This window comes from Megascapheus bottae, chromosome 13 (assembly GCF_031878675.1).
Source record: "Megascapheus bottae isolate mThoBot1 chromosome 13, mThoBot2.hap1, whole genome shotgun sequence".
Taxonomy (NCBI): Eukaryota; Metazoa; Chordata; class Mammalia; order Rodentia; family Geomyidae; genus Megascapheus; species Megascapheus bottae.
In genome coordinates this window covers 465516-480193 of record NC_143521.1, presented here as the reverse complement: position 1 = coordinate 480193, position 14678 = coordinate 465516, and the positions used below count along the sequence as shown (strand labels likewise).

The 14678-nt window shown below is 35.1% G+C and overlaps 1 protein-coding gene across 2 annotated transcripts in view; it reads right to left on the bottom strand.

Moving 5' to 3' along the window:
• The window catches only part of Fstl5 (follistatin like 5), a 570877-nt gene that overhangs the window by 243807 nt on the left and 312392 nt on the right, over positions 1–14678 (bottom strand). For both annotated transcript variants that reach the window (XM_090343981.1, XM_090343982.1), the window contains exon 6: positions 10121–10287. In XM_090343981.1, coding sequence (XP_090200107.1) covers positions 10121–10287 — 167 coding nt within the window. The remainder of the gene's footprint in view (positions 1–10120; positions 10288–14678) is intronic.

The window sequence follows — 14678 nt, the reverse complement described above, 5'->3', positions numbered from 1 at the left end:
AGGATTTTTTTATTTGCATTTCCTTTATGACCATAGATGATGAACATTTTCTCATATGTTTTTCTGCCATTTTAATCTCTTCTTCTGATAGGTCTCTCTTTAGTTCCCTTGCCCATTTAGTGAATGGTTTATTGGGTTTTCAGGGGCTTAGTTTCTTGAGTTCCCTGTAGATACTGGATATTAAGCATTTGTCAAACGCATTGTTGGTGAGTATCTTTTCCCAGTTGGTTGGCTGTCTCTCTACTTTTTTTAAAAATATATTTTTATTGTAATTAATAGAAGGGTTACATAGTATTTGCCAGATAAATGGTGCCTTAATTCCTACACATTGATACCCTTTCATATGTCATGGTCCCCATTTCCCTTCCCCCCTCCCCCACACCTCATCTTCTTTTCTCCCGTTTCCTATCCAATTTCAGATAACCAAATACAACTATATCCGATATATCAGGTAGCAAAGTGAGATGGTGTAACAATATGAGATAACCAAGGGACAGTAGAAGTGATGAGAGATAACATAGTGCCTTAAGAACAACAATCATTCATTATATGGCTTATGTTTACATCATATTTTAAATGACAAGTTTAACAAACAATTGTTCAATGAGGAAATCTCTAATTACATTCTATGGGACTTAGTCTTCAGAACTTAATCAAAATTAGGCTAATGGTTTGTATGTCATAGAAACATATCAGTTTATGAAATAAAACATTATGTTTATAGAGTCATAGGTTTTTTTGTCTATATAGTTATATTTGTATTTCCATTACCATGTCCATTGCTTTGGGTATGCAGTTATTGAGTCCTCGCTCTTGTACTCTTTGGATTTAATAACCGCATATTAAGGATACCATGTGCCTTTTGTTCCTTAGGTCTTGACTTGTCTCACTCAGCATGATTCGCTCTAGATTCATCCACTTCCCTGCGAATGCCATTATTTCATCTTGCCTGCTGGCTATGTAGAATTCCATTGTGTATATATACCACATTTTCTGTATCCATTCATTTGCAGTAGGGCATCTGGGTTGTTTCCATTGCCTGGCTATTGTGAACAGTGCAGAGATGTACATAGCTGAGCAGGTGTCTTTATAATATCCTGGGTCATGTTCTTCAGGATAGATGCCCAGAAGTGGTATGGCGGGATCATAGGGAAGGTCTATTTTCAGTTCTTTAAGGAACCTCCACACTGCTTTCCAGAGTGGCTGAACTAGTTTACAGTCCCACCAGCAGTGCAGTAGGGTTCCTTTTTCTCCACAACCCCACCAGCAACTGTCATTGTCTGAGTTCAAAATCTTGGCCATTCTTGTTGGGGTAAGGTGGTATCTTAGGATTTTTTTTATTTGCATTTCTTTTATGACCATAGATGATGAACATTTTCTCATATGTTTTTCTGCCATTTTAATCTCTTCTTCTGATAGGTCTCTCTTTAGTTCCCTTGCCCATTTAGTAAAGGGTTTATTGGGTTTTCAGGGGATTAGTTTCTTGAGTTCCCTGTAGATACTGGATATTAAGCATTTGTCAGATGTATTGTTGGTGAATATCTTTTCCCAGTTGGTTGGCTGTCTCTCTGCTTTTGCAACTATGTTTTAATCTGTACAGAAACTTTTTATTTTTAGGCAGTCCCATTTATCGAGTCTCTCTCCGATCTGTTGTGACCCTGGGATTCTGTTCAGGAATTTGTTGCCTGTGCCTATGAGTTTCAGTGTCTCTCCTACAATATCATGTAGCAATTTCACGGATTCCAGTCTGACGTTAAGGTCTCTGATCCACTTTGAGTTAATGCTTGTACATAGCAAAAGGCTAGGGTCAATTTTTAGTTTTCTGCATGTGGCTGCCCAGTTTTGCCAGCACCAATAATTGAATAGACTGTGTTGGTTCTTATGTATATCTTTGGCTTCTTTGTCAAATACAAGTTGCCTATAGGTATGTGGTTCTATTTCTGGGTCTTCTATTCTGTTTCACTGATCTTCTGGTCTGTTTTTGTGCCAGTACCAAGCAGTTTTTCTTATTATGGCTCTATAGTAGAGATTGAAGTCTGGTATTGTAATACCACCAGCATTGCTCTTTTGCCTATAATTGTTTTGGCTATTCTAAGTCTTTTTTTGTTCCATATGAATCTTTGGATTATATCTTCAATTTCCATAAAGAATGTTTTTGGGATTTTGATGGGGATTGCAGTGAGTTTGTATATCAATTTTGGCAGTACAGCCATTTTCACTATGTTGATTCTCCCTAGCCATGAGCATGGGATGTCTTTCCATTTCCTAGTGTCCTCTTTAATTTCTTTCATTAGGCTTTTATAGTTTTCATTGAATAATTCCTTTACATCTTTGGTTAAATATATTCCTAAGTATTTTATTCTTTTGGGGGCTATTGTGAATGGGATCATTTTCTTGATTTGGCCTTCTGTTTGTGTACTGTTGGTGTACAAGAAGACTACTGGCTCCTGAAGTTTGATTTTGTATCCTGCCACTTTGCTAAAGTGGTTTATTAATTCTAGAAGTTTGGGAGTGGAATTTGTTGGGTCACTCAAGTAGAGTATCATGTAGTCTGTGAATAAGGATAGTTTAATTTCTTCTTTCCCTATGTGGATCCCTTTGATGTCCTTTTCTTGCCTTATTGCTCTGGCTAAGGGTTCCAGCACTATACTGAAGAGAAGTGGAGAGAGTGGGCATCCCTGTCTAGTTCCTGATTTTAAGGTGAATGGTTCCAGTCTTTCACCATTTAGTATAATACTGGCTGTAGGTTTTTCATATATGGCTTTCACTATTTTGAGGAATGTACCTCTTATTCCTATTTTTTCTAATGCTTTCAACCTGAATGGATGTTGTATTTTGTCAAATGCCTTCTCCATGTCCAGAGAAATTATCATATGATTCTTATCCTTAACTCTATTGATATGATATATTACATTTTGAGAAATAGTTTAAAAGGTATAGAGACCCAAATCTTTACAATCAATAAAGCAAAGTATTTCCTCACCTAAATCCTACTATGACAATTTAAGTACAGAATTTTAGCTTTCTAGTATTGTTAACGTTTTATGTGTTTGTGTCTTACTAGGAACTGATGCATGAACTCAAGTACTCTACACCACTGAGCATTACTGCAAGTCTTTTTTTGTTATTGTTGTTCATGGTAGGGTTTGAACTCTGGGCCTGGGCACTCACAGTGAGCTCTTAAGTTTAAGGCTAGCAATTTACCGCTTTGAGATACAGAGCCACTTCTGGTTTTCTGGTGGTTAACTGGAGATAAGAATCTCACAGACTTTTGTGCCAAGCATGTTTTAAAACATGATCCTCACTTCTCAGCCTCCTGAACAGCTAGGATTACAGGCATAAACCACTGGCATGGGGTGGCTCGTTAGAATTCTGTATTTTGCTACAATAGTTATTACCTTGTATGGTTGTCTTCAAACTTATGATACTGCTGCTTCCATTTCCTAAGAAGATGAGATTTCGGTTGTGCCCTATCAGGACAGCCAATAACACTTTGATGAACAGATGAGCTCTCTAAAGTTTTGTACTAATTTGGTGTCACTTGTACAGCTAAACAACAATAAATTCGGGTCAGATGCTGATTCTATAGGACTAAACATGACATAGACCTTTCGTTCTAAAAGAATCAACAACTTAAGTTTTTTGATTGGCATTTGTCTTCTTTTGAAGTTAACTTCAAATGATAACTTTCATACATTTTTATTGTACTTAATAGAAGGGTTACATTATATTCACCAGACAGAAGGTGCATTACTTCACATACATTGATACCCTTTCTCATGTCTCTGTCCACATTTCCCTCCTCTACTCCCTCCCCTCATCTTGTTTTCCCCTTCCCTATCCTATTTTAAATAAACATATATACAATACATTAGACAACAAGGTAAAATACTGTAACAATATGACAAACCAAGGGACAAGAAAAGACATAACACATAACATAGTACATAAAGGACAACAATCACTCATTATATGGCTTTTGTTTCTATGTCCTGGAGGTCCTTTCATTTAGTGTCATACTATATGGCCTTATGTATCCAGGTTTTGCTCTACTGTAAATCTCTGCTAGGGGAGCCCAAGGTCTCTACTGATTATGACAAATGAAGGAAACCATTGAGCCTATGTTCCTTTGAGTGTGGTTTACTTCACTTACTAGGATTTTTTTCTAAGGCTTTCCATTTCCTTACAAATAGGGTGATTTATTTTAATGGAAGCATAGAATTCCATTGTGTATAAATACCACATCTTGTTGATCTACTCATAAAATGAAGGAAGGGCATGTGGGTTGGTTCCATATCTTTGCTATGGTAAATAGTGCTGAAATGAACATCATTGTGCTAGTGGATTTAGTATGTCCTTCTTTCTGGATGATTGGGTAAATGCCAAGTAGAGGAATTGTTGGGTCATAGGGCAATTCTATGTTTAGCCTTTTGAGGAACTGTATACTGCTTTCCATAGTGGTTGAACAAGTCTGTACTCCCACCATCAGTGTAGTAGTGATACCCCTGACCACATCCCCGCCTAAATCTGTACTTATTAGATTTCTTGATCATGGCCATTTTAACTTGAGTGAGATGGAATCTCAGAGTTGTTTTGATTTGCATTTCTTTTATGGCCAGAGATGCAGAATATTTCTTCATGTGTATATAACTCATTCTTATTTCTTCTACAGAGAAGACTCTCTTTAAGTCTTTGGCCCATCTTTTAATGGGATGGTTGTTTCTTTGGAGATTAGTTTGGGAGTGATTCACTTGTTTGAGATGTTGATATATTTTAGATATGAGGCCTTAGTCCATTGAAGGGTTAGTGAAGTTCTTCTCCCACTCCGTAGGCTTTCTAGTAAGTTCGTTAGCTAGGTCTTTTGCCATGCCAAAGCCCTGCATTATAATGCAATTCCATTTATCCAGAAATTCTCTGATTATTGCATTTCTGAGTCCTTATTAACAAAGTTTCAACCTGTGCCAAGGAGACCTAGTGTATCTCCTATTCTTCCTTGTAAAGTTTTCAGTGTATCTGCTTTTACCTCGAGGTTTTTTGATCCATTTGGAGTTAATCCTGGTGCAGGGTGACAAAGAAGGATCCAACTTTAGTTTTCTGCAGGTGCTTAACCAGTTCTGCCAGCACCACTTTTTGAGGAGGATGTCTTTCTTCCATTCTATTTTTTTGGCTCCCTTATCAAAGATTACATGTCCATAGGATGGTGGGTTAATATCTGGGTCCTCAGTTCTATTTCATTGGTCCTCAATACTGTTCTTGTGCCAGTACCAAGCTGTTTTGGTCACTATAGCTCTGTAATAGAGTCTAGAGTTTGGTATTGAAATTTCTCCTGTGCTGTTCTTTCTGCTGAGAATTGTATTTGCTCTATGGGGTCTTTCATTATTCCATATGAAATTTTGGATTGCCTTTTCTATTTCTTTATCATTGGGATATTGATGGGTATTGGGATGAATTTTTAGAAATCCCTTGGCAAGATTACCATTTTCACAATGTTAATTCTTCCAATCCAGTAACCTGGGAGGTTTTTCCATTTCCTTAGTTCTGCTTTTATTTCCTTTTTCAGGATTTTAAAGTTTTCATCAAAAAGATCCTTTAAATTCTTAGTTAGGTTGATTCCTAGGTATTTTATTTTCTTTGAGGCTATTGCAAAAGCAATTGATTTCCTAATTATTGCCTTGTTACTCTCATTGTTGGCATATAGTACGGCAGTTGATTTGGAGGGTCAATTTTATACCCTGCTACATTCCCAAAGTTTTGAATCAGCTCAAGCAGCTTGTGGGTAGGGTCTATAGGGTTTTAAAAATATGGAATCATGTCATCTGCACAGGGGGAAAGTTTCACTTCCTCCTTCCCTATTTGGATCCCCTTTATGCTTGCTACTTGCTTTATTGCTCTCACTAGGAATTCTAATAGTATGTTAAAGAGCATCAAATTGGGACTCAATACCAATGTCCACCAACGAAAACCCTGTAACTCATGGAGATTGAACAACACATTGTTGAATCACCAATGGGTCATTGAGATCAGAACAGATATTCAACAGTGTAGGAAATTTAACAAAAAGGAGCACACACACCTCCAATTACAAAGGCCATGATTAAGAAATCTAATAACAACAAATGCTGGCGGGGATGTAGCTAGGAGGGATGAATACTACACTATTGGTGGGAGTGAAAACTCGTTCAATCACTATGGAAAGCAGTATTGCCATTCCTCAAAAGACTGAACATAGAACTCCCCTATGACGTAGGAATTCAATTACTTGGCATTACCCAATCGTCCAAAAACTCAGATATACTAAATCCACTAGCACAACGATGTTCATTGTATCAATATTTACCATAGCAAAGATATGGAACCAACCCAGATGCCCCTCAGTTGATGAGTGGATCAACTAGATGTGGTATTTATACACAATGGAATTCTGTGCTGCTGTGAGAAAGAATGACACCGCCCCATTTGTTAGGAAATGGAAAGCCTTAGAAAAAATCATATTAAGTGTGGTAAGCCATACTCAAAGGAACATAGACTCAATGGTTTCCGTCTTTTGTTATAATCAGTAGGAACCTTGGGCTCTCCTAGCAGAGATTTACAATAGAGCAAAATCTAAATACAAAAGGCCATATAGTATGATGCTAAATGTAAGGACCTCCAGGATATGGAAACAAAATCCATAAGACGAGTGATTTTCCTTAATGCACTGTGATAACTCTCATCACTTTTCCTGTCCCTTGGTTATCTCATATTGTTACAGTATTTCACCTGTTCATCTGATATATTGTATATATTTGTATTTGGTTATTTGAAGTCAGATACTGATGGGGGGAAAACGAGATGAGAGGTGGTTGGCAGGGGGGAGGATTGGGACCAAGACATGGGAAAGGATATCAATGTATGTGAAATAATGCACCTTCTATCTGATGAATATAATGGAACCCTTCTATTAATTACAATAAAATATATGAAAAAAGGAGCATACAAAATTGCAGCTCCTTTGGGACACAGCAAAGGCAGTACTCAGAGGAAAATTTGTTGCTGTGAGTGCTTCCATTAACAAATTAGAAAAATTACAAACCAACAATTTAATGTCGCACCTTAAGTTCTTGGAAAAAGAGCAACAAATCAACCACCATCCCATTAGAATGAAGCAAATTATTAAAATCAAAGCAGAATTAAATGAATTGGAATCCAAAAAAAACTATAGAAAGAATCAACAAAACAGGGAGTTGGTTCTCTGAACAATAGCAAATCTTACCAAAAAAAAAAGAAGGGAGCACACCCAAATAAACAAAATCATAGATGAGAATGATAATATCACAACTGAAATTACCAAGCTCCAGAGCGTCATAAGGCAACACTTTTTAAACCTTTATGCCAACAATTTGACAATCTAGAAGAAATGGGTGAATTTCTAGTGAATATTAACATACCCACAATGAACAAGAAGACCTATTTCAACTAAACAGACCTATTTCAAGCACTAAAATAGAAATGGCAATAAGAGACCTCCCATCCAAGAAAATCCCAGGACCAGATGGATTCACAGCTGAATTGTATAACGTCTTCAAAGCAGAGCTCAAACCAATATTCAAATTCTTCAATAAAATTGGAAACAAAGGCTTTTTGCCAAACTTATTCTACATGGCCACTATAAGCCTCATCCCAAAACCAGACAGAGATTCATCAAAGAAAGAGAACTATAGACGCATTTATTCGATGAATATTGATGCAACAGATCAGTCTTTCGAAGTATCATAGTCCTCCTGACCTAGTGAACAGAGAACCCCAAATTCTAATTTTGACTGAAATCCATGGCATGTTCTTCCTCCCTCTCTCTCTCTCTCTCTCTCTCTCTCTCTCTCTCTCTCTCTCTCTCTCTCTCTCTCTCTCTCTCTCTCTCTGTCTCTGTCTCTGTCTCTCTCCCTCTTCTTCTCTCTCTCTCTCTAGATATATAAATATGTATACACAGATAGATAGATAGATATGCATTCAGTATTTACAACCCAATCTTTAATTCAGTGTTTTGTCTCTCTATATACATATGAATGTATATTGTGTCTGTATATACATACACATATATTTATATATGTATTATATATCCATATACTATGTACCATATAAATATACATGTATATATGTGTGTATATATATATATATAAATACAGAGAGAGATAGTGGGGGACAGAATTTCTTTTTTTTTTGAGAGAGAGAGTACTGAAATTTGACCTTAGACTGTCACCCCTCCTTGGTTTGCTTGTTGAATTGGCATTTTACTGCTTAAACCATGCCTCAGCTTTGCTTTAAGGCTTTTGGATAGTTACCTCAGAAATGGAATTTTTTGACCATTTGCAAATTGTGAGCCTCTGGATGTCAATACCCTAATAACCATGATTAAAGATATGATTCACCCATGACCAGTAAATGCATACTTTCTAAAATATATTCATAAATATGAGGACATTACAAACAAAGAACCAAATCCAGATATAAATTTAATAAATTTTCTATCAAAATTAACAAATACACATTTTATTAATGTAAATATGCAAAACATTTCTTGCTATAAGTTTATACCCTCAATACTACTAATCCTTAAGATAAGTTGATTCCAATAATTGTATCATAGCTTGAGGTCTAGACATGAGTTTATATGTTAGTGGTATATATCTTAACATGGTGAATAGAGAAATTCTAAACTATGATGGGACATATTTCTATATAAACTTTTACAAGCACTTTTTTTAACCGCTCAATATATTATATGTTTTTAAGCTAAATCTAGCATATCAACATAAGGAAAAAACATGCATTCTTTGCCTCTCTGAGGCAAATTAATTCACTTAATATAATTTTTGCCATTTTTTCCAAATGTACAATATCAAATACAAGAGTGAGTAGGGTCCTAGAGGTTTACAGCAGGGCAAAACTTAGATACATAAAGTCACACAGGATAAGGCTAAATAAAAGGGCCTCCAGGATAAAGAAACAAGAGGCATATAATGTGTGATTGCTGTTCTTAGTGTATTAGGTTATTTCTCATCTCTTTTGCTGTCCTTTGGTTGTCTCATATTGTTACAGTATCCTGTTATCTGATATATTGTTTATATGTTTATTTGCTTATTTGAAATAGGATAGGGAAGGGGGAAAACAAGATGAAAGGAGGGAGTGAGGGGAGAGAAATTGAGACAAAAACATGAGAAGGGGTAGCAATGTCTGTTTAGTAATTCACCTTCTATCTGGCAAATTTAATGTAACCCTTCTATTAATTACAAAAATCATATTAAAAAAAGAATGAGCAGGGAAAATATTAGGACTCTTGGATACATGTAGAAACTTCCTGAGTAAAAATCTAGAAGAAGGACTTGATAAATGTGACTACATCAAGCCAAAAACTCTTTAGAGCAAAGGACATACCCAATAAACTCAGAGACAGCCTACAGAATTTACAGAAGGGTTTGCCAGCTACCCATCAGACAATGGCCTAATATCCAAACTAAGCAGAGAATTCTAAAAAAAAATTAAATTAAATAATTAATTAAAAATACTATATCCTCAAAAAGCCAAGAACCCAATTAGTTAATGGGATAATGAACGAAAGGGAGTTCTCCCAGAACAAGAAATAAAAATGCCCAATAGATATAAACATTTTGATCACATATTAGCATATATAAGGTCTAATACATCTGTTCTTACTACCATATTTCTATCGGACAAAATTCTAATTATTTACCCTTACAACACTGTGAAAGCCAATTATGTTATAAATAACTACTTGAATTCACATGAGTAGGAATAATTACTAGATGTAGATATGTAAATGTAAAAGTATTTGCATGGCAGGGGTAAATATGACCTTTTTTAAACCAATGTATTTACTCTCGTAGAGTTAATTGGAAAATTGAAAGAGAAAGTGGTTGTCACAAAATCTTCTTACCATACCAATACACATAATTTGGATAATTACAAATGACCTATAATATACCTCCCAGAGAGCAAGACAGATATACAATATCCCAATAATTTTTTTCTATTCTGCACTCAATATTCCTTAAATCTGGCAAACCAAACTTCATATATCCTATGAATAGAACACCTTGTAAAATATCTCTTTTTATGTACTCACATTGATGTCTTCCAAATCTAAATTATTTAGAATAATATTGTTTCTCTTCCAGATGATAGGAGGTCTCAAGGATCCCTGAATAGCACAGCTAAGAACAGCACTCTGTCCTACAGTGCTGGCAGTAATACTTAGTCTCTGATTTTCAGGCAGAGTTAGCTGGATCAGCTCTGCAAAGACAAAATGGTGGTAAATTGATGAGTAGGTTTGCAATGTTATTTAGTATAAAGCTCATAAATACTAGTAATTTGGGCTTTTAATTTAAATAAAAAAGTTTGTAATTAAGATTTGTTCCAATAAAATGTTGAAATGACGGTTCACTTTTATTGATTGAGGGAATATGATATAGTATCAAAAGCAGACTAGTGCTTGCCTAGCATGCACCGAGATCTGAGTTTTATTCCTCAGTACCACATAAATAGAAAAAAGCCAGAAGTGGTGCTGAGGCTCCAGTGCTAGAGCTCTAGTTTGTTTTTTTTTGCCAGTCCTGGGCTTGAGCTCAGGGCCTGAGCACTGTCCTTGGACTTTCTCAAGGCTAGAGCTCTACCGCTTGAGCCTCAGCACCATTTCCAGCTTTTTTCTATATGTGGTACTGAGGAATCAAACCCGGGTCTTCATGCATGCTAGGCAAGCACTTTAACCACTAGGCCAAACTCCCGGCCCCTAGAGCTCTAGTTTTGAGAAAGTCCAAGGACAGTGCTCAGGCCCTGAGCTCAAGCCCAGGACTGACAAAAAAAAAAAAAACGCTTATAATAAGCCTGGAAGACTGTCCCCCAAAGAGAGATAATTTAACGCCCAAACAAATGTTTAGTTTGTCAGTTACATGGAGGAAAAAAAAAAACATTGTTCAATGTGAGATTTATAATGTGGGTGAGGTGGGATCATTGCAGGCTGGCTCAGAGTACACTTGTTGAGACTGAAAGGGAAAGAGGGTATGCTTATGCTGGGAAATGGAGATTGACTATAAGAATTAAGACTTGATTCAGAAATTGAAAGAGTCGGGGAAAAGTACCCTAAACTTCACTAACCTATCAGCAATTATGTTCATTTCTTATAGAGTATGGCATTTAATATTCTAATTAATATATTTATATATCCATATATGCATTTCAATAATAATGCTGACTCATATGAAATTTAGATCTGGCTCTCCTTTTTGTTTTCAGCCAATCCTCACCACTGTGAGTATGAACAACCAAGAAATTGTCAATATCCATGGGAGATAACTGGGATAATGTTTGCAATTTTCTCTTTGTGTGTGTGTGTGTGTGTGTGTGTGTGTGTGTGTGTGTGTGTGATTTTGTTTTCAGTTATGAGCACAAAAAGAGAAGTTTCAAAGAAAAAATATTGAAAATTAATTGTTTGAAAATTTTGCATTATGATGGCATATTTCACCTTAGAGTGTTCTGCCCCAACATCTTACACTAGTTATATACAGATAACAACTTGGAGCAAAAATAACAATCATTCTAGTGTTCTCCCCCATATATTCACTCTAACATATTTTAATTATTTTTGCTAAGAAGTAATTTGAATGTATTACAGATAATATGATGTTCTTCTGGATCGGATGTGGTGGGGCAAATCTACAAACAGCATCAGGAGTTTGGCCTAATGGTAGATTTCCTTCCTAGCATGCACTAAGACTCAGGTTCAATGCCTCCATACTACATACATAGAAAAAGCCAGAAATGGTTCTGTGCCTCAAGTGGTTGAGCTCTAGCCTTGGGAAAGCCCCAGGACTACCAAAAAAAGATTCTGAAACCAGAGGTTGAATAAGAGTCATCCAGCAACTTAATTAAAGCAAAAATACATATGGTAATATGAGAGGTAGCCCTGAATTATTTTCTTTGAAACATGTCATTATCTCATTGACATACAGGCATTGCCACTTATTGGAAAGTCTTCACATAAATTCTAGGGAAAGTTTCAGAGTTCCAATGTTGTCTCAGATCTCATGTTATTAATGTATTTCTACTTCAGGATTTTCCTCTTCCTATTACTTTCAAAATGGAAAGTCATGTAAATATATGTGAATGCTGTTCTTATATTTTATCATCTTCACTACTTAAGAGAATAGTAAAAACTTAGTAGAAATATTTTAATAGGAAATTTCCTAATAAAATAAAATAAAAATGGAAATTTCCTGAAGCTCAAAAGATAAGAACAATTTTGTAAATTTAAGATCATGACTATTGAACATTTATAGGAATAACAATCAAGTAAATACTAATAGGAATGTGGACAAAAATATTGCACATTCTAATAGTATAGAAAAGAATAAAACATTATGAATAAATATAAATCATGTTTGATTAACAGTATGAATTTAGCAAATAGGATTTAATGTGTGTGTGTGTGTGTGTGTGTGTGTGTGTGTGTGTGTGTGTGCTGGCTCTGGAAAATAGATTCAGAGCCTGGGCACTGTCCTTGAGCTTTTAAGATCAAGGCTATTTCTCTACCACTTGAGCCACACCTCTACTTCTGACTTTTTTGTGTGTGGTTAATTGCAGATAAGATTTTCATGAAATTTTCTGCCCAGAATGTCTTTCAACCTAGATCCTCAGGTCTCATTATCATTTTTCTAAGTAGCTAAGTTTAGAGATGTGAACCAGTAGCCCTTAGCTGATTTAATATTCTATTTTTTTTGCTAGTCCTGAGGTTTGAACTCAGGGTCTGAGCACTTTCTTTGAGTTTTCTCAAGGCGGACATTCTTCCATTTGACCCACAGCACCACTTTCAGATTTTTCTGTGCATATGATATCAAGGAATTGAACTCAGGGCATCCTGCATGCTAGGCAAGCACTTTTACACTAGACCACACTCCCAGCCCAAATTGATATTTTCAGTAATAAGAACTGAGCTTATTGTGACCAGGACTACATTACTTTAAATATCTCCAGGGTTTAAGCATTTATGTATAGCTTATATTTAATATTTAACTAAATTTATATAGAGAATATCATAATTTTATTAACATGGTCATGCTGATAATTTCAATTATACAAATGAAACACAGAAGAAATTTAATTAGTAATGTTTCCAAACTTTTCTGTACTGAACTCTAGTAAAAGGCACTGAGAATTGAGATTAGATAATAACTTAATAAGGCAGAAATAACCATTAAAAAGACAGGAAGACTAGATATAATACACAAGTTTCATGATAAGACATTTATGCTGAGTAAAAGTCTCTTAAATAAACTGAGATTTTGATGACAATTTTCGCCAGAAAGAAATAATATCAAAATAAATATGTAACTGCCAATAAACTATGCAAATTTTGTTTGAATTTTTTTGGAAAGGGGAAAAGTCAGAGAATAGTTATAGATGGAGTAAGATTGATTGGAATGTGATATACACATGTGTAAAATGAATTTAATGAAAACCAAACAAATTCTTAAAGTTTCATATATCAATGACACAGATTACCTGCATAATAAGGAAAGCTAAAAGGTTAATATTCCATTATCATTGTCATTAACAAAATTAGAAACAAGGAGAGAGTGGGACAAGAAGAGAGTGGGATGATTTAGTTGAAGAGATGACACAAAATCAATTGAGCTTTAGACTTTAATTGTATACATATAAACATACAGTAAAAGTATCTTTTCAAAACATAAAGAAAGAAAAGTGGAAGAGAATTAAGAATAGAACAAGAAAGGGAGAGAAGCAAAAGGAGGAAGCAAAACAAGTGAAAGAGAGAGGAAATGAAGATGAAAGGAAGAACACCTCTAGAAAATGTATCTTAAGGACAATTCTGAAGAATGTACTTCCACCAGAAAAGGAACAATCGTACAGCTTAGTTCATAGGTACAGGAAAGAAAGGAAAAACAATATATTAAGATGACAATTTTAATAATAAATATCAACATTTTAATAATGCCAGATATTGGGTATTATTTTCGTAATCTTGGGTTAGAAAATATTCCTTAAACAAAACAACAAAGAGGTCATCATAAAAGAAATGATTGGTTAGTTTACAACATCTATTCATCTATGTCACTAAACAAAAAAAAAACCTTTTTTTTTAAAATTGTCAGGATAATGTATAGAGTGGTTACAGTTCCCACAGCTTGACACTCCTTCTCAGGTTTTTTTCTCCATTTTGTCCCACCACCCCTTCCCAATCATTTTGTTGCCCCCCTTCCTTTTCCTATTTCAAATAAACAAATAAATGTATATACAATACAAGGAAACAAAGTCAGATACAGTAACAATATGAGATTAGCCATAAGGGCAAAAAAAGAGAAAAGAAATAATAAGGTATATTAAGAACAACAATCACCAAAAAACCCTTTACTAACCACACAATTAATAAGTGTCTTTTATGCAGAACAAATGATCCCTTGCAGATGATAAAACTCAGTAGGACTATCAATAAAAAAATTGAAAGAATGTCTCATGAACTCATCAATCCATATGTTTATTAGTACTTAAAAAAGTAGAAGTGAGAAAATCTATATAACCAGAGAGATAAAACTTTTAAATGAAACATTTCTGACTGATACATTTAAAAAAGAAAAGTGAAGTGACAAGTACTATTGAAAAGAATGGGGAAA